Genomic DNA, 19,191 nt, shown 5'->3' with positions numbered 1-19,191 from the left:
CACTTAATTCAACAATGTGCTTACTCAATTCGACAGTTCTGGTCACCACATTACCAAAAGGATGTGGATGCTTTGGAGACAGTGCAGAGGAGGTTCACCAGGATGTTGCCTGGTATGGAGGGCGTTAACTATGAGGAGAGGCTGAATAGGTTGGGATTATTTTCACTAGAAAGAAGGGGGTTTGGGGAGGGACCTAATTGAGGTCTACAAAATCATGAGAGGTGTAGACAGGATGGATAGCAAGAAACGTTTTCCCAGCGTGAGGGTCTCAATTACTAGGGGTCATGAGTTCAAGGTGAGAGGGGAAAGGTTTAGGGGAGATACGCGTGGCAAGTTCTTTATGCAGAGGTTGATGGGTTCCTGGAATGCGTAGCCAGCAGAGGTGGTAGAGGTGAGCACAATAGCATCATTTAAGATATGGAGGATAGTGGGCTAGTGTAGGTTAGGTGGGCTTGGATCGGCGCAACATCGAGGGCCAAAGGGCCTGTACTGCGCTGTATTTTTCTATGTTCTATGTTCTAAGATGTATCTCAGACAGATACATGAATGGGCAGGGAGTAGAGGGATACAGACCCTTGGAAAATAGTTGACAAGTTTAGATCAAGGATCTGGTTCAGCACAGGCTTGGAAGGCCGAAGGGCCTGTTCCTGTGCTGGAATGTTCTTTGGTCTTTGTTCAACAATAAAACAACATTGACATTCTAAATTCCAGAATTTGCTAGCTCATTCTTTTGTCACTTAACCTATTTTTCCCGATCAACCTGTGCAGTGATGTCATTACACATCCCTGGAGCAGATGGGACTTGATCCCAGGCCTCCTGGTCTAGGTGTAGGGACACTGCAACTGCACCACAAGAGGGTCATACTGGCCTATTTAAGCCACTAGCTTTACATGTACAACCTGTTGCTCTTACGAGTACTTGTTAACTTTCAATCCTTGCTCGATTTGCACATTAATTACTTAATCTAAAAACTGTAGCAAGTTCATATTGCGGATTGCAAACAAACACTTTCAACTCTAGCCAATAGACATGTATATTATATCTATTCACATCTGTCCCAATTTCAACCTTAAATGTCTCATTTTGACAGGTAGCAAATTGTTGATTGAGAGAGTGCCACACTGTCGGAGGGTCAGTACTGAGGGAGTGCCGCACTGTCGGAGGGTCAGTACTGAGGGAGTACAGCACTGTCAGAGGGTCAGTGCTGAGGGAGTAAGCACTGTTGGAGGGTCAGTGCTGAGGGAGTAAGCACTGTTGGAGGGTCAGTACTGAGGGAGTACAGCACTGTTGGAGGGTCAGTGCTGAGGGAGAGCCGCACTGATGGAGGGTCAGTACTGAGGGAGTGCCGCACTGTTGGAGGGTCAGTGCTGAGGGAGTACAGCACTGTCGGAGGGTCAGTGCTGAGGGAGTAAGCACTGTTGGAGGGTCACTGCTGAGGGAGTACAGCACTGTTGGAGGGCCAGTGCTGAGGGAGTGCCGCACTGATGGAGGGTCAGTACTGAGGGAGTAAGCACTGTCAGAGGGTCAGTACTGAGGGAGTACAGCACTGATGGAGGGTCAGTGCTGAGGGAGTACAGCACTGTTGGAGGGTCAGTGCTGAGGGAGTACAGCACTGTTGGATGTCAGTACTGAGGGAGTGCCGCACTGATGGAGGGTCAGTACTGAGGGAGTACAGCACTGTTGGAGGGTCAGTACTGAGGGAGTACAGATTCTGGATCAGTGGTGCTGGAAGAGCACAGCAATTCAGGCAGCATCCAACCAGCAGCGAAATCGACGTTTCGGACAAAAGCCCGAAACGTCGATTTCGCTGCTGGTTGGATGCTGCCTGAATTGCTGTGCTCTTCCAGCACCACTGATCCAGAATCTGGTTTCCAGCATCTGCAGTCATTGTTTTTACCCTGAGGGAGTACAGCACTGATGGAGGGTCAGTACTGAGGGAGTACTGCACTGTTGGAGGGTCAGTACTGAGGGAGTGCCACACTGTTTAGGGAGTCAGTGCTGAGGGAGTGCTGCACTGTTGGAGGGTCAGTACTGGGTGTGAAAGATCCTGCCATGATATTTTAAAGAAGACCAAGGGAGTTTTCCCTTTAGTTTTGACAATATCCTCAAACAAATGATCTGTTGATAGTCATGTTGCTTTTTTGTCAAAGCTTGCTGTGCCTCTTATTGGTCACTCCATTTGCATACCAGGGACTAAACTTCAACAGTCTTTTTATTTGTTGTCATTTATTTAGGAATGTTCTATTGCTGGGCCAGGTGCTATACAAATGCAAATCTTTCTTGCAATAACTTTAAAGGAGACATGCCAAGAAATGCCTAGATTATAGATCTGTTGTATTTGATCTACTTATCGAGTAGGAATTTCAGGAAGAGTCAGATGTTGCTCCTACGTTTGAGAGGTGACCCCTACCCTGATGACCCACAGAAACCTCCTCCAGGCCTTACCTGTTGTCCCTTTGCTCCCTGGGGTCCTAATGGTCCTCTGTCACCTGGAGCTCCCTAAACAGTTACACACACACACACACACATGTATATGCACACACACACGTATACACACACACACGTATACACACACACATGTATATGCACACACACACGTATACACACACACGTATACACACACATATGTATACACACACATACACACATATATACACACACGTATACACACACACATATATATACACACACATGTATACACACACGTATACACACACACGCACAAACATGTGGTATATACACACACACATGTATACACACACACAAACATGTGGTATATATACACACACATGTATACACACACACAAACATGTGGTATATACACACACAAACACGTGATATATACACACACGTATACACACACACACAAACATGTGGTATACACACACGTATACAGACACAAGTATACACATACACATGTATACACACATGTATACACACACACAAACACGTGGTATATGCACGCACACATATGCAGGTACACACACACATGCGGGTACACACGCACATGCAGGTACACACACACACACATGCAGGTACACACACGCATACACACACAAACACATGGTATATATACACACACACACATGCGGGTACACACACACACACACGCGCGGGTACACACGCACATGCGGGTACACACACACACACACATACACATGTGGGTATACACACACACAGAAAAAAAAATCAAAAGAAAGTCCATCAGATTTAGCCAAAATTATACTTACTTCAGACTGACTGCTACATAAGAGAAACTTAAGGAATTAAGCATCTTGTATTTGTGTTTTGTATGGTTGAATGATTCAGGAAGCCTTTGAAACATAGGAAGTAGGAACAAGAGGAGGTCCCTTTGGACTTAATCTGCCATTGAAACTCACACCACATGGGCATCTGACCTCCACCTGCCTCACACCGACCTGTCACCTTACACCTTTGGGGGAATGCGGTGAGGGGGGGCAGGGGAAGTGGTGTTTCTGATAGACCCAGATGCCCAGTTAGGGACCCATACAATGATGCCTGCTGTGTTGGTAGCCTCTTCTGCCACCAGATAAATGCTGACCCACATCAAAGAAGGTAAAGGGGAGGTGTGGCCTAGTGATATGGTTACTGTGCTATTAATCCAGAGGGATCACCAATGAACCGGGGACGCAGGTTCAAATCCAACCATGGCAGATGGTCAAGTTTGAATTGAATAAAAATACTAATCTGGAATTAACTAATGATGGCCACAAAATAATTGTCAGGCAAAACCTGGTTTGCTAGTGTCCTTCAGAGAAGGGAATCTGCCATCCTTACCCAGTCTGGCCTACATATGATTCCATGCTCCCTCTGGACAATTAGGGATGAGCAATCAATGCTAGCAGTCAGGGCCACCCATGACAAAGCAGTATAAAATGGCTGACAAAAATCCCAACAAGTTTGTGTTTAACAAAAATTAGGGAGTGTGGGAAAACCCTGTACTCTCGGCATGAGAGGACAGTAGTTGTCTGTCTGTGAGACTGGATTTACAATATGAAACTGCGATCCTCAGTTATGGATATTTCACGCTGATTTGTTGTTTCTCTTAAGATTTTTCTCATCAATCTTATGTGTAAGTTTTAATAAAGATTCTTCAAGATAATCATAGATACAGTTTTCAAATAAATTATAGATTTAACACACACACACATATACAGATATAAATCATTAAAAAAAAGAGTTTAAATCTAATTACAAGTATTGGAAAAGGGCAACATGGTGGCTCAGTGGTTAGCGCTGCTGCCTCACAGAGCCAGGGACCCGAGTTTGATTCCAGCCTCAGAAGACTGTGTGCAGTTTGCATGTTTTCTCCATGTTTGTGTGGGTTCCTTCGGTTTCCTCCCACAGTCTAAAGATGTGCAGGTTAGATGAATTGGCCATGCTAAAGTATTCAGGAATGTGTAGGTTAGGTGCATTAATCAGGGGTAAATGTAGGGGAATTGGGATTAGGTTTGGGTGGATTACTCCTTGGAGGGTCGGTGTGGACCTGTTGGGCTGAAGGGCCTATTTCCACACTGGGGATTCTAAGATTATCTCTTAAAACGGACAGTAGCTAGTTGAATGAACAGACACAGATGTCACAGAGAGCGATGGGGGTCACTGGTAACCATGCAAAGTTCAACTTGACCCAATGGCCTAAAATAGCCCAATGAGATCACAGAAACAAGAAATTACTCATACAGAAAACCCCAATCATAGTTGAAAAGCCCAGCACTAATTAACCAATAGTATACAGGGAGAGGGAGTATGTACTACCATGTTAAAGCGACAAGAAAATGTATAAAAGAAAATTTGCTTGTGTTAGGATCAGAGCATCATTCTTCCAATCTGAGCCAAAGATTAAGGGGGTGATTGAGCCCCCACATTGAACCATCGAATGGGATAGTCTTTATACCAGTGACTGCTTCAATAAACTACCATGTGCCCAAACTCTGCTGTCTCCTGAAGTTTATTGCCTCCGAGAGATCACTCCTACACTGGCCTAGTCTGTCACACCCAAAGAATGAATTTAAAAGAAATCTAAAGAGCTCAGAATGGCACAATACCTACTGCTGCCATCCCACTCTGGTTTGCGGGATCAGGCTGGCTCTGTCGGTGGTGGTATTTTACCTGCTCTCCCATTTCCAACACTGCTGACAGCACAATGTACAATAACACACTTTATCTCTTTCTCTCTCAAACTGCCTGACCTTTTAGCACCTCCAACGTTCTCAGTTTCTCTGGAATAACTGGTCCAATATTTCACCTGCTAACGTACCTTTGTACCTTGTGGTCCATTAGGGCCTGGTAAGCCAATGTCCCCTGGAAACCCCTGGAAAAGACAGAGAAACATGTAACATTAAAATCAATCAATCAATAATACCGTTCATTTCGAGGTCTTCACTGAAAGTCTCACCAGAAGATTAAATTCCAGGTAATTTAAGAGGACAGTTTGTACAGCCTAGCTTTGGTTTCCCTTTAGCTGAGAGAATTGGTCGGGTCGGGGGGTGGGAGTTGCGGAACCTTCCACTTCCAGCCAGGCCATTCAGGGGGTTGTCAGAAATCATTCCCCCACCCGTTTGTGGAACTGTCTCCGTCAAAAGTAAAAACCAAAAGAATTGCAGATGCTGCAAATCAGAATAAAAGCTCAGCAGGTCTGACAGCATCTGTGGACAGAAAGTAGAGCTATCACTTCTCAAAGAAATCAGAACTGAGGAAGGGTCACTCAACCTGAAACGTTAACTCTGATTTCTCTCCACAGATGCTGCCAGACCTGCTGAGCTTTTCTAGCAATTTCTGATTCTGTTCTGTCAAAAAAAAAGTGATTGATTTGGAAGCAAATGGAATATCTTGAACAAAGATTGTAACCTGGTCCTGTTATGAAATGGGTTGGTTTTAGCACAGTTACTTATTCCCACGTGCTCCAAGGCCCATTATCACATTACATCAATTGCTTTCAGTACAGCTCACCCATTCTCTCCTAAGCTTAGCTCTTATTATCACTCCTTCAGTTTTTCTTCAGTCCTGTCCTGCCATCTGTGTTTACCTTCCCCTTTATATATACCTTTCTGGGCTATGTCTCCACCTATCTGCTCATCCCTCCCCTTCCCCAACTTTGTCTTCAGCACAAATGCGACAGTTCCGAAGAGGAGTGACTGGACTTGAAATGTTAACTCTGCTTTCTTTCCACAGAGGTTGTCAGACCTGCTGAGTTTCACCAGTAGTTTCTGTTTTTGATTAAGGTTAAAACATTTTTGTATCAGGGTCTCTAGATAAGAGTTAAGTCCCAGGTCAACATATGAATTCTTTTCAAATGACAGACTAGGCTTGAGGGGCTGAATGGCCTCCTCTTGGTTGTATGATTTCAGCAAAGTAACTTTTAAACAAAATACGTTGAAGTGCACCACTTGATTGAACAGGTTGGGGGCCATATGGTTCTGTTCTGTTACGCACTGGCATCAGCCTGAATCAGGCTGAACATGCACAGTCTCTAACGTCACACTGCCACAAGTCAGCCGGGTCACCTCCACATGCCCCAAATCTGATTTGACTCAGCTCTGCTGATCAGATGGAAATCAAAACGAAATTTCAGCCAAAGGACACAACCTCGCCAGCGAAAATTCAAATCCAGCGTTTGTCCAGCTCCCCCAGTGGCTGAGGAACTGAGGACGATGTGTTCAAATTATCAAAAGTTCTGGAATGATTTGAAAAAGATCTGGAAGTAGTTAAATTTCAAGCTCTATTTCTTTTAAATGTAACATAAACACAATGGCACACATGTGTGAGAAATATACAAAGCAAATATTTCCCTAAGCCATCCACAAATGTTTTTCTTCCTTTTAACCTTATGGATATTAAGTTTAAACACCCTGTCTGTGTGATATTAACCTAACCATAGATTCAGGGCAGAGGGCTGCACAGCCTTGGACAGACCTTTGGACCCATCATGTTTGTGCTAGCTCTGAAAGAAGTCCCATTTTCTGCAGCTTTCTCCTGCAGAGTCCCAGAAGAATTTATCTTGTAAAAAAATTGAGCCACGTATAAGCTGGCATTTTCCACATTGTGGCGACTAATGAAACTCATTAAAGTACCACAGTGTCATCAGCTGCTGTCTTATTAGAGACAGAGGGAGAGAGACAGAGACAGAGACAGAGAGAGCACTGGTGATGGTTTAACCTGAGGGTCACCATGCTGCATGTAGCCATGACGTGGAGGTGCTGGTGTCAGACTGGGTTGGACAAGGTCAAAAATCACGCAACACCAGGCTATAGACCAATGGGTTTATTTGAAAACACGAGCTTTCAGAGTGCTGTGAGCACCCAAAGAGGCAGTGCTCCAAAAGCTAAAATTTTCAAATAAACCCATAGCACCGTAACCTGGCATCATGTGATTTTTGACCATACCTCAGGTAAGGACAGAGGTTGAAGAAGGTGGGACCTTCACCCTAACCTCAGCCAGTGTGGGAATTGAACCCATGCTATTAGCATCACTAACCAGTCATCCTGCCAACCAAGCTACCCAGTGTTCCTGTTCCTACTAACAAAAAAAACAGTTTACAAGAATGATCTCGGGGATGATGGGCTTGTCATATGAGGAGCAGTTGAGGACTCTGGGTCTGTACTCGGTGGAGTTTAGGAAGGATGAGGGGGCATCTGATTGAAACTTGTACAATAGTTAGGAAGACCTCAGTGGAAGGAACATGGAGAAGCTGAGTCCTCTAGCAGGAGAGACTCGAACCCAAGCAAACAGCCTCAGAATGAAGGGATGACCCTTTGGAATTGAGATGGGGAGGGATTTCTTCAGACAGAGTCACAGAGTTCTACAGCACAGAGAGAGGCCCTTCGGCCCAAACTGGACCAGGCCGACCAAAATGTCCATCCACGCTAACCCCATTTCCCTACACTTGGCCGATATTCTTCTAATCTTTTCCTATCAGGGCCTGGGAAATGAATATTCAATAGACAATAGACAACAGGTGCAAGAGTAGGCCATTCTGCCCTTTGAGCCTGCACCACCATTCAATATGATCATGGCTGATCATCCTTAATCAGTATCCTGTTCCTGCCTTATCTCCATAACCCTTGATTCCACAATCCTTGAGAGCTCTATCCAACTCTTTCTTAAATGAATCCAGAGACTGGGCCTCCACTGCCCTCTGGGGCAGAGCATTCCACACAGCCACCACTCTCTGGGTGAAGAAGTTTCTCCTCATCTCTGTCCTAAATGATCCACCCCATATCTTTAAGCTTTGTCCTCTGGTTCGGCATCAGCGGAAACATGTTTCCTGCCTCCAGAGTGTCCAATCCTTTAATAATCTTATATGTCTCAATCAGATCCCCTCTCAGTCTTCTAAACTCAAGGGTATACAAGCCCAACTGCTCCAATCTTTCAGTGTAAGGTAGTCCTGCCATTCCAGTAATTGACCTCATGAATCTCCACTGCACTCCCTCAACAGCCAGAATGTCTTTCCTCAAATTTGGAGACCAGAACTGCACACAGTATTCCAGGTGTGGTCTCACCAGGGCCCTGTACAGCTGCAGAAGAACCCCTTTGCTTCTATACTCAATCCCTCTTGTTATGAAGGCCAGCATGCTATTAGCCTTCTTCACTACCTGCTGTACCTGCATGCTTACCTTCATTGACTGGTATACAAGAACACTCAGATCTCTCTGTACTGCCTCTTTACCTAATTGATTCCATTTATGTATTAATCTGCCTTCCTGTTCTTGCCACCAAAGTGGATAACCATACATTTATCCACATTAAACTGCACCTGCTGTGCATCTGACCACTCACCTAACTTGTCCAGGTCACCCTGTAATCTCCTAACATCCTCATCACATTTCACCCTGCCACCCAGCTTAGTATCATCAGCAAATTTGCTAATGTTATTGCTAATACCATCTTCTATATCATTAACATATATTGTAAAAAGCTGCGGTCCCAGCACAGATCCCTGTGGTACCCCACTGGTTACGCCTGCCATTCCGCACGGGAGCCATTTATCACTACCCTTTGTTTCCTATCAGCCAACCAATTTTCAATCCAAGTCAGTACTTTGCCCCCAATACCATGAACCCTAATTTTGCTCACTATCCTCCTATGTGGGACTTTATCAAAAGCTTTCTGAAAGTCCAGGTACACTACATCTACTGGATCTCCCTCATCCATCTTCAGAGTTACATCCTCAAAAAATTCCAGAAGATTAGTCAAGCATGATTTCCCCTTCATAAATCCATGCTGACTCTGTCCTATCCTGTTACTACTATCTAGATGTGTCGTAATTTCATCCTTTATAATAGACTCCAGCATCTTTCCCACCACTGAGGTCAGACTAACTGGTCTATAATTTCCTGCTTTCTCTCTCCCACCTTTCTTAAAAAGTGGTATAACATTAGCCACCCTCCAATCGGCAGGAACTGATCCCGAATCTATCGAACTACGGAAAATAATCACCAAGGCATCCACGATTTCTGGAGCAACCTCCTTCAGTACCCTGGGATGTAGACCATCAGGCCCCGGGGACTTATCAACCTTCAGACCTAACAGTCTCTCCAACACCAATTCCTGGCAAATATAAATTCCTTAAGTTCAGGTCTTTCAGCCACTGTTACCTCAGGGAGATTGCTTGTGTCTTCCCCAGTGAACACAGATCTGAAGTACCAATTCAATTCTTCTGCCATTTCTTTCTTCCCCGTAATATATTCCCCTGTTTCTGTCTTCAAGGGCCCAATTTTAGTCTTAACCATTTTTTCCACTTTCACATACCTAAAAAAGCTTTTACTATCCTCCTTTATATTATTGGCCAGTTTACCTTCGTACCTTATTTTTTCTCTGCATATTTCCTTCTTAGTAATCCTCTGTTGTTCTTTAATAGCTTCCCAGTCCTCCGTTTTCCCACCTATCTTTGCTATGTTATACATTTTCTCTTTTGACTTTATATGTTTCTTAACTTCCCTCGTCAGCCACGGCCACCCCTGCCTCCTCATTGGATCTTTCTTCCTTTTTGGAATGAACTGATCCTGCATCCTCTGCATTATACCCAGAAATATCTGCCATTGTTCCTCCACTGTCATCCCTGCTAAGGTATTGCACCATTGAACTTTGGCCAGCTCCTCCCTCATAGCTCCATAGCTCCCTTTATTCAACTGAAATATTGTCACTCCGATTGTACCCTCTCCCTCTCAAATTGCAGATTGAAGCTTATTGTATTGTGGTCACTACTTCCCAATGGCTCCTTCACTTCAAGGTCCCTGATCAATTCTGGTTCGTTGCACAATACCAGATCCAGAATTGCCTTCTCCCTGCTAGGCTCCAGCACCAGCTGTTCTAAGAATCCATCTCTGAGGCACTCCACAAAGTCTCTTTCTTGAGGTCCAATACCATCCTGATTCTCCCAGTCTACCTGCATGTTGAAATCCCCCATAACAACTGTAGTAACATCTTTGCGACAGGCCAATTTCAGCTCCTGAATCAACTTACATCCGACATCCAGACTACTGTTTGGGAGCCTGTAGATAACTCCCAAGAGGGTCTTTTTACCCTTAGTATTTCTCAGCTCTATCCACACTGACTCTACATCCTCTGATTCTAGGTCCCCCGCGCAAGGGACTGAATATCATCCCTTACCAACATGGCCACCCCACCCCACTCTGTCCGTCAGTCTGTCCTTACGATAGCACATGTAGCCTTGAATATTCATTTCCCAGGCCCTGTCCACTTGAAGCCACATCTCAGTTATCCCCACAATATTGTATCTGCCAATTTCCAAAAGAGCCTCAAGCTCATCCATCTTATTTCTAATGCTTCATGCATTCATGTATAGTATGTTTAATTTGTTACTTCCCATCAACTCCTATTTCACTCAACCTTACAGCATGATCCCTTTCCGAGTTTTCTGCTTCATTGATACAGTTGTCTTTCTTGACTTCCCTTGTTCTAACTTTCCCTCCAATTTCCTTCTTAAACATCCAGTTTGTCCCCTCCCCCCCCCCCCCCCCGCTACTTAGTTTAAATGTAGCGGTGTTGCAGTAGCAAACCTGCCTGTCAGAATGCTGGTCCCTAACCTATTAAGGTGCAAACTGTCTCTCTTGTAGAATTTATGCTTACCACAAAACATACCCCAGTGACATAAGAATTTAAATCCTTGCTTCCTGCACCAGTTCCCCAGCCACACGTTCAAGTCCATTATCTCCCTGTTTCTAATTCTAATTCTAATAAACTAGCCAAAAATTACTTACAATCAACTGCCTTTTTTTTGCCTTTTTTTTTGCTTCAGGCATGAATCCCAGAATCTCACCCTCTTCCAAACATTGATCTAATTCCATATCAATAAATATTATTCAATTTGCTTCCAATGCCTTCAAAGGTTGTGTGTTTCAGATTGGTGTTTCTTTGCCAATTGCTTGACTAACCGTGCAATGGTTCCCAAAGAGACCAAGGAGAACTTTGTGTTTTGGCCACAGAGACAATAGGACACCTCAGTAGGAACATGAACAAGGTATTCAACCCCTTAAGCCAGCTGCACCACTTAACAAGAGCAGTTCTAATTCGGGGAGGCAATGGTCTAGTGGTATTATCGCTGCACTGTTAATCAAGAGATCCTCGTAATGTTTTGGGGACCTGGGTTCAAATCCTGCCACATCAGATAGTGGGATTTGAATTCAATAAAAATCTAGAATTAAGAGTCTAATGTTGACCATTAACCCAATGTTGGAAAAACCCATCTGGTTCACTAATGTCCTTTAGGGAAGGAAACTGCCATCCTGACCTGGTCTGGCCTACATGTGACTCCAGACCCACAGCAATGGGGTTGACTCTTAACTGCCCTCTGGGGCAATAAATGCTGGCCTAGCCATTAACACCCATATCTCATGGATGAATGAAAAATGAAGATCTTGGATGTCAGCTCAAAGCCAAATTCTTGCCTACCTCTGATGACCTTTCACACTCTTGCTTATCAAGAATCTACCAAAGTCTCTGATTTCACTATCTTTTGAGGAACAAAGACTCATAATCTTCTGTGAGACAAAAAAACTCATCTCTATTTCAAAAGTGACTCTGGTTCTAGACTCTCCCACAAGAGGAAACATCCTTTGCACATCCTCCCGGTTAAGTCCCCTTAGGGTTTTTATGGTTTCATTACATTGCTGATTACTCCCCTAAACTCCACTGGAGAGAAGCCCAGTCTGACCATCCTTTCCTCATGAGACAACCCACTCATTCCAAATATCAATCTGGTGAAAAATCACCCTCGAGAATTGTGGATAATGGAAATCAGAAACAGAAGCGGAAATTGCTGGAAAAGCTCAACAGGTCTGCCAGTATCTGTGCAGAGAAATCAGAGTTAACATTTCAGGTCCACCTACCCCTCTCCAATTCTGAAAACAATGGGAAAATTTCAATCTCTGTCCCCGGGTCATTGATCCCTCCATCAAAGGGAGACGTTTCTTCCTGTCTACCCTATCTATGTCCCTCATGATGTTCTCCATCTCAATCACGTCCCCTCTTGGTCTGCTCTGCTCTAAGGAAACTAACCCCAGTCTATCCAATCTCTCTCCATCACTGAGACTCTCCATCCCAAGCAATGTCCTCCTCTGCTTCCTCTCCAGTGCTATCACACCCTTCTTATAATATGGATTCCAGAACTACACACTGTACATTAGCTGTGGCTTAACCAATGTTTTATACAGTTTCACATGGCTTCCTTGCTCTTAAACTTTATGCCTCAGCTAGAAGAGACAAATATCCCATACGCCTTCTTAAACACTTTTTCTACCTGTCACATTATCATAAGGGGCCAATGGACATGCACATTCCGATCCTCGGTGCTCCAGGGTCCTACTGTTGATCATGTATTCCCTTGTCTTGTTCATCCTGTCCAAGTGCAGCACCTCACAATTAGCCCAATTAAATTCTATTTGCCTCTGACCAGCCAATCTGTATCCTCTTGTGGTTTAAGGCTAAGATCCTCACTAGTTACCACTCCATCATTTTTTAAGTGAATGTGGATGTCTGTTTTAGAGAAATCAGACAATTTTTCCAGTCTTATTCCCTCTTGTTTTTGCTTTGCTTCTTGCTTTCAAGCTACTGTCAGATGGCAAAGGACATGCACATTTCCACTGGGTGGAACGTTAGGGACAAAGTCAGATACAAGTCATTTTACTTCAAAAGGAGCTATTGTTGCTGAACTCACTTTGATATAAATCTGAGAGAGTTGATCAGAAAAATGGCAGCTTCTTTCCATTTTCCCGATGGAATTCTCTGCCTGTTATTCTGGATTCATTATCCTCATGCTGCCTCTTTCTCCTGCAATCATTTCCAGGGAATGACCTCCCAAAGAATTTCACTTCAGCACCAAAAATCACATCAGGCTCCACACATCCCTTGCAGTTCAATAAGGCACTGAACTGTTTTACTGAATTAGTGGTCGATGATGTTTGTTGTTTTCCAAAGTAGCATTTAAAAAAACCTGACCATGGGAAAACTGGAAATCTGTTGCATTCTCAAACAGGATGGCTTTCTTCAGTGGCAGTGAAATGTCAGTGCCCCTGTAATGCCTCAGTCATAAAACTCTCATTCCTCTGTACAAATCCTCCAAGACTTACCTTTTCCCCAAACTGCCTCTGCCTCCCCTCCGTACCGTAACAACTCTCCTCCAGCCCTCGAAGATGTAATCCTCCAATCTCTGTCCCCTGAGCACTTCCTATTTTAATCTCTCCATTGTGCAGTCCATCTCTGCAGCTACCTAGGTCCTAAGCTGTAAAATTCTCCGTCCACTTCTTTTATTCATTCACAAGACGTGGCCATTGCTGGCTTGGCTGGCATTTATTGCCCTTCCCTAATTGGCCTGGAGAGATTGATCGTGAGTCAGCTTCTTGAATACAATTCAGTGGCTTGCTGAAGAAAGAGCAGAAATTGCTGGAGAAACTCAGCAGGTCTGGCAGCTAACAGAGTTAACATTTGAGTCCAACAAGATCTCTTCACAACTTTATCATATGAAGAAGTCGATAACAACCACATGGTGGTGGGTAATAAATTGTGTCGGGTTCGGAAGAAGGGTCACTGGACTCAAAATGTTAACTCTGTGTTTCTCTCCACAGATGCTGCCAGACGTGCTGAGTTTCTCCAGCCATTTCTGTTTTTGCTTCACATCTTTAGCATTTGTAGTTCTTGGTTTTATTTGCGCGGCTTGCTGCACCATTTCAGAGGGCAGTTAAGAGGGAACACCATTGCTGTGGGTCTGGAGTCACATTAGGCCAGACTGGGTAAAGACAATGGATTTCCCCCTCTAAAGGACATTAGTGAAACAGATGGGTTTTAACAAAAATCCCAGGGCAGAAATGGCTACCACATGGGGGCATAATTTTAAGGTGATTGGAGGATGGTTAGGGGAGATGTCAGAGGTCGGTTCTTTACACAGAGAGTGGTGGGTGCGTGGAATGCACTGCTAGCTGTGGTAGTAGAGTCAGATACATTAGGGGCATTTAAGCGACTCTTGGATAGGCACATGGATGGTAGCTACGTTAGTTTGATCTTCAAGTAGGACAAAAGGTCAGCACAACATCAAGGGCCGAAGGGCCTGTTCTGTGCTGTACTGTGCCATGTTCTATGATTATTACCATTACCTTCACTAGCCTGTTATTCATTTAATTTTAACTAAATTGAAATCCCCAGCTGCTGTGTTGGGATTTCAACTAATGTCTATGGATCATTATGCTTTGTGTTCGGTTCTGGGCAGCTTATTTAAGGAAGGGTGTTAAAGCCCTGGAGAGAGTTCAAAGGAGATTTATTAGAATGACCCCTGGAATGAGGGATTTCAGATACAAGCAAAGATTGGGCTTATTTTCCTTCAAGCAGAGAAGGCTAAGAGGTGACTTTATTGAGATGATCAAAATTCTGAACAATTGTGACAGGGTAATGAAGGATATTCTGTTTTCAGTAGCTGGTATATCAGTATTTGGCAATGAGAGAGCTAGGAGTGAGATGAGGAGAAATGCCTTTACACCAAGAGTTGTTGGGATTTGGAATGTGCTGTCTGGGAGAGTAGAGGAGCTGGATTCCACAGAAGGGTTGAAAAGAGAGCTGGATAGGTATTTGAAAGGGATGAATTTAGAGGGCTATGGAGATTGGGCCAGAGAAAGCGAAGAGCTGGGTAGCTCTTTCAGGAGCCAGTACAGACATGATGGGTTGAATGGCCTCCTTCTATACTGTAAAATTCTGTGATTGGTTCAATGACCTAATGACTCTGTTTCCATACCATACCCTTAAAATGGTCATGCACTAACATTGAAAATGTTTTGCATTATATTCATTACCTACCACCATGTGGCTATTATCAACTCCTGCATATCATGAAGTCCATTAAACTTGAGAACCAAAGTTTAAGTTAATTTGCTTGAACTTCAGAGAAGCTTATACTTTCCTGATAGCTCATTCTCTGTTTCCCTTAAACCTTGTTCCAGGAAAAGACAAGATTCCTGTGTGAGTAAACTCAGCCTGTTATTAATAAACAATTAAGACATTGCATCCTTGGAATGCATTGTGCTAATTTTAACAAGGCAGGTTTGGCATGAATAAATGTGGAGTTTTACGAATACATCAGGAGATGTGGGACTTTGGTGTACATCTGCAACCGATTTTGTAAAAATAGCACGATTACCAGTTCCAGGCATTAGCCTATAAATTGTTCATTCTGTGCACCTTTCTGGGAGTTTATGAATGTCAAGTACACAGTCCCATACATACGGAGGGTGGATGAAGAATAGCACGGCGAGTTGCTCCACATTTATTTTGCAATGTATATCTTCTCGACTCCAGAAGTGATGAGCAGTGTGCAAAAAGGATCAGTGCTTTTGTCATTTATATAAATGATTTGGATGTGAACATAGGAGATATGGTTAGTAAGAATATAGATAATTGCTAAAATTGAAGTAGTGGACACTGAAGAAGGATACCTCGGAGTACAACGAGATCTTGATCAGATGGGCCAATGGGCTGAGGAGTGTCAAATTGAGTTTAATTCAGATAAATGTGAAGTGCTGCATTTTGGAAAGGCACATCTTATCAGTACTTGTATACTTAATGGTAAGGTTCTAGGGAGTGTTTCTGGATTAGTGGTGCTGGAAGAGCACAGCAGTTCAGGCAGCATCCGAGGAGCAGTAAAATCGATGTTTCGGGCAAAAGCCCTTCATCAGGAACAAAGGCAGAGAGCCTGAAGGGTGGAGAGATAAGCTGGAGGAGGGTGGGGGTGGGGAGAAAGTAGCATAGAGTACAATAGGTGAGTGGGGGAGGGGATGAAGGTGATTCTTAATGTCTGCTCCTAGAGATGGCAAGCTCAGAGTTGGAATGCTAGTTATTTAGACAGAGTGGAACATCAGAAAGGCAGAGACCATCGAGCCCATTACACCTGCTCTGCCTTTAAATACAATCAGCGAGTCACACAGCACGGAAATAGACCCTTCGGTCCAACTCGTCCGTGCTGACCAGTATTCCAAAACTGAACAAGCTTCACTTGCCTGCATTTGGCCCTTATCCCTCTAAACATTACCTAGTCAGGTACCGATCCGAATGTCTTTTCTGACTGATTAAATGCTCCAAGGCTTTTCATCCCCATACTATCTCTGTTACCCTTTCTACTACAAATATTTATTAATACATTCAAAGACTGAACTTCCACAGCTCTCTAAGGGCACAGAATTCCAAACCCTCACCACCCTCACAGGCAAAACAAATTTTTCCTCATCTTGGGCCTGAATGACATGTCCTATGTGATTCAATGGTGGCCCCTGATTCCAGATGTCCCCTCCACCAGAGGGTACATCTTACCTGCATCCACCCTGTCCATCCCTTATCGGTTTCAATGAGGTCACCCTCACATTCTTCAAAACTGGAGAGAATCCCAAGGCCCAGGCTGCCCAGTCTCTCCCCACCATCCTGGCAACAAGTCTGGGGAACCAGCTTATCCAAGATCTACAACTTTTGCTCCTCCTCTGTGATCAAGCTCAGGACAGGAACAATAAGGCCAACGGTGACCTTTTAGTCCTTCAATGGCTCCAACTAATTCCTATGGCAGGGATTACCTCAGCTTTCTGCTGGGACTACCTCTTGCGACCCAGCCCGATCAAAAGACTGGACGTCAGTCAGAGGAGCGTCCAGCGAGACCCCTTGCTCTTGGCACCCTTGACCCCCCTCTTACCCAGAAACACTACCTCCAATGTCTTACCTTTGACTTGGGTCCTCAGTAATCCTGGGACCTGGGTTGGCGGGGGGAGGGGAGGGGGGGGTGGGGATCGGGCACCCCCTTCAGCAGCAGGCACAGCCCTCCCCCATGGCGATACTTAACACAAAAGATGCCAACCTCTGATTGGCTCACAGGACCTCTGACCCCAGGGTCTTAATTCCAGTCTAGAGCTGCTGGGTGGGCTTGCCAGGACTTGACTGGGAATATGATCAAAGGACATCCCTTGAAGGAGGCAGCAAGGGTCTTTCAGCAGCTCTCCAGCCAGTGGCAGATTCCTTCATGAGATCCTGTCCAGTGTTACCCCAGCAACAGTGAAGGAATAGTGATACAGTTCTGTCATAACTCAGGAAAACCTGACTGGAAAGGAACATCGTTTATTGTTCAACACCAAGAGGGAGCCACCACTCGTGGCGTACATGGGGTAGTCTCAACCTGAGACAGACTGGTCTACAGATTCATTTCTGGGTCTGTTTTATAAAGGGCTCCGGTGGGGAGCCAGAGAGCCTGTAACCATGGGACTTCATACTCAACAAGCTCCATGAGGTGATTAATGAGGGATTTTCTATAGCTCTAGCTGGGCGTTATAACAATTTCCACGTCTGCAAGTGGCTTGGAGGGGAACTTGCAGGGGGTGGTGTTCCCATGTATCTGCTGCCCTTGTCCTTCTAGATGGAAGTGGCCGTGGGTTTGGAAGGTGCTGTCTGAGGATTTTTGTCGAATTTCTGCACTGCATCTTGTAGACAGTACACACTGCTGCTACTGAGCGTCAGTGGTGGAGGGAGTGGATGTTTGTGGACGTGGTGCCAATCAAGTGGGTTGCTTTGTCCCAGGATGGTGTCAAGCTTCTTGAGTGTAGTTGGAGCTGCCAATAGTGAATATTCCATCACACTCCTGACTCATGCCTTGTGGAGTCACAAGGTCATGATAATGAGATAAGCATTTATTTCCTTCGCTCCCCCTTCTATCTTCCTATTAAACTTTTCTCTCTACTGTTTCAGAAAGATGTTGTGAAACTTGAAAGGGTTCAGAAAAGATTTACAAGGATGTTGCCAGGGTTGGAGGATCTGAGCTACAGGGAGAGGCTGAACAGGCTGGGGCTGTTTTCCCTGGAGCATCGGAGGCTGAGGGGTGACCTTATAGAGGTTTACAAAATTATGAGGGGTATGGATAGGATAAATAGGCAAAGTCTTTTCCCTGGGGTGGGGGAGCCCAGAACTAGAGGGCATAGGTTTAGGGTGAGAGGGGAAAGATACAGTGGGCAGCACAGTAGCACAGTGGTTAGCACTGCTGTCTCACAGCACCAGAGACCTGGGTTCAATTCCCGCCTCAGGCGACTGACTGTGTGGAGTTTGCACATTCTCCCCGTGTCTGCGCGGGTTTCCTCCGGGTGCTCCGGTTTCCTCCCACAGTCCAAAAATGTGCAGGTCAGGTGAATTGGCCATGCTAAATTGCCTGTAGTGTGAGGGGCAGGGGTAAATGTAGGGGAATGGGTCTGGGTGGACTTGTTGGGCTGAAGGGCCTGTTTCCACATTGTAAGTGATCTAATATAAAAGAGACCTACGGGGCAATGTTTTCACACAGAGGGTGATATGGGTATGGAATAAGCTGCCAGAGGAAGTGGTGGAGGCTGGTACAATTACAACATTTCAGAGGCATTTGGATGGGTATATGAAAAGGAAGGGTTTGGAGGGATATGGGCTGGGTGCTGGCAGGTGGGACTAGATTGGGTTGGGATATCTGGTCAGCATGGACAGGTCTGTTTCCATGCTGTACATCTCTATGACACTATGACTCTATTTAACATGGGATCACGATATCATTCTCACATCAACTCATTTCAGCCTCCTGTCATTAAAGCTATTTTGCAACAGTAACAGAAGCTGTTAACATAAATACAGAATGAATAAATGCCAGGAACAAATCAGTTAGAACAAGCAATTGGCTGGGT

General features: G+C 44.7%; 1 protein-coding gene across 2 annotated transcripts in view; it reads right to left on the bottom strand.

Annotated features, from left to right (window-relative positions):
• The window catches only part of col24a1 (collagen type XXIV alpha 1), a 454,588-nt gene that overhangs the window by 175,628 nt on the left and 259,769 nt on the right, over positions 1-19,191 (bottom strand). For both annotated transcript variants that reach the window (XM_043698575.2, XM_043698577.2), the window contains 2 exons: positions 5,280-5,333; positions 2,447-2,500 (listed from right to left, as the gene is read on the bottom strand). In XM_043698575.2, the coding sequence (XP_043554510.2) occupies positions 2,447-2,500; positions 5,280-5,333 (108 nt within the window). The remainder of the gene's footprint in view (positions 1-2,446; positions 2,501-5,279; positions 5,334-19,191) is intronic.

This window comes from Chiloscyllium plagiosum, unplaced genomic scaffold (assembly GCF_037043375.1).
Source record: "Chiloscyllium plagiosum isolate Xiang-an unplaced genomic scaffold, Cpla_swu_hap1 HiC_scaffold_9, whole genome shotgun sequence".
Taxonomy (NCBI): Eukaryota; Metazoa; Chordata; class Chondrichthyes; order Orectolobiformes; family Hemiscylliidae; genus Chiloscyllium; species Chiloscyllium plagiosum.
Note: the sequence above shows the minus strand (reverse complement) of the source record. Positions and strands in the feature narration are given on the sequence as shown.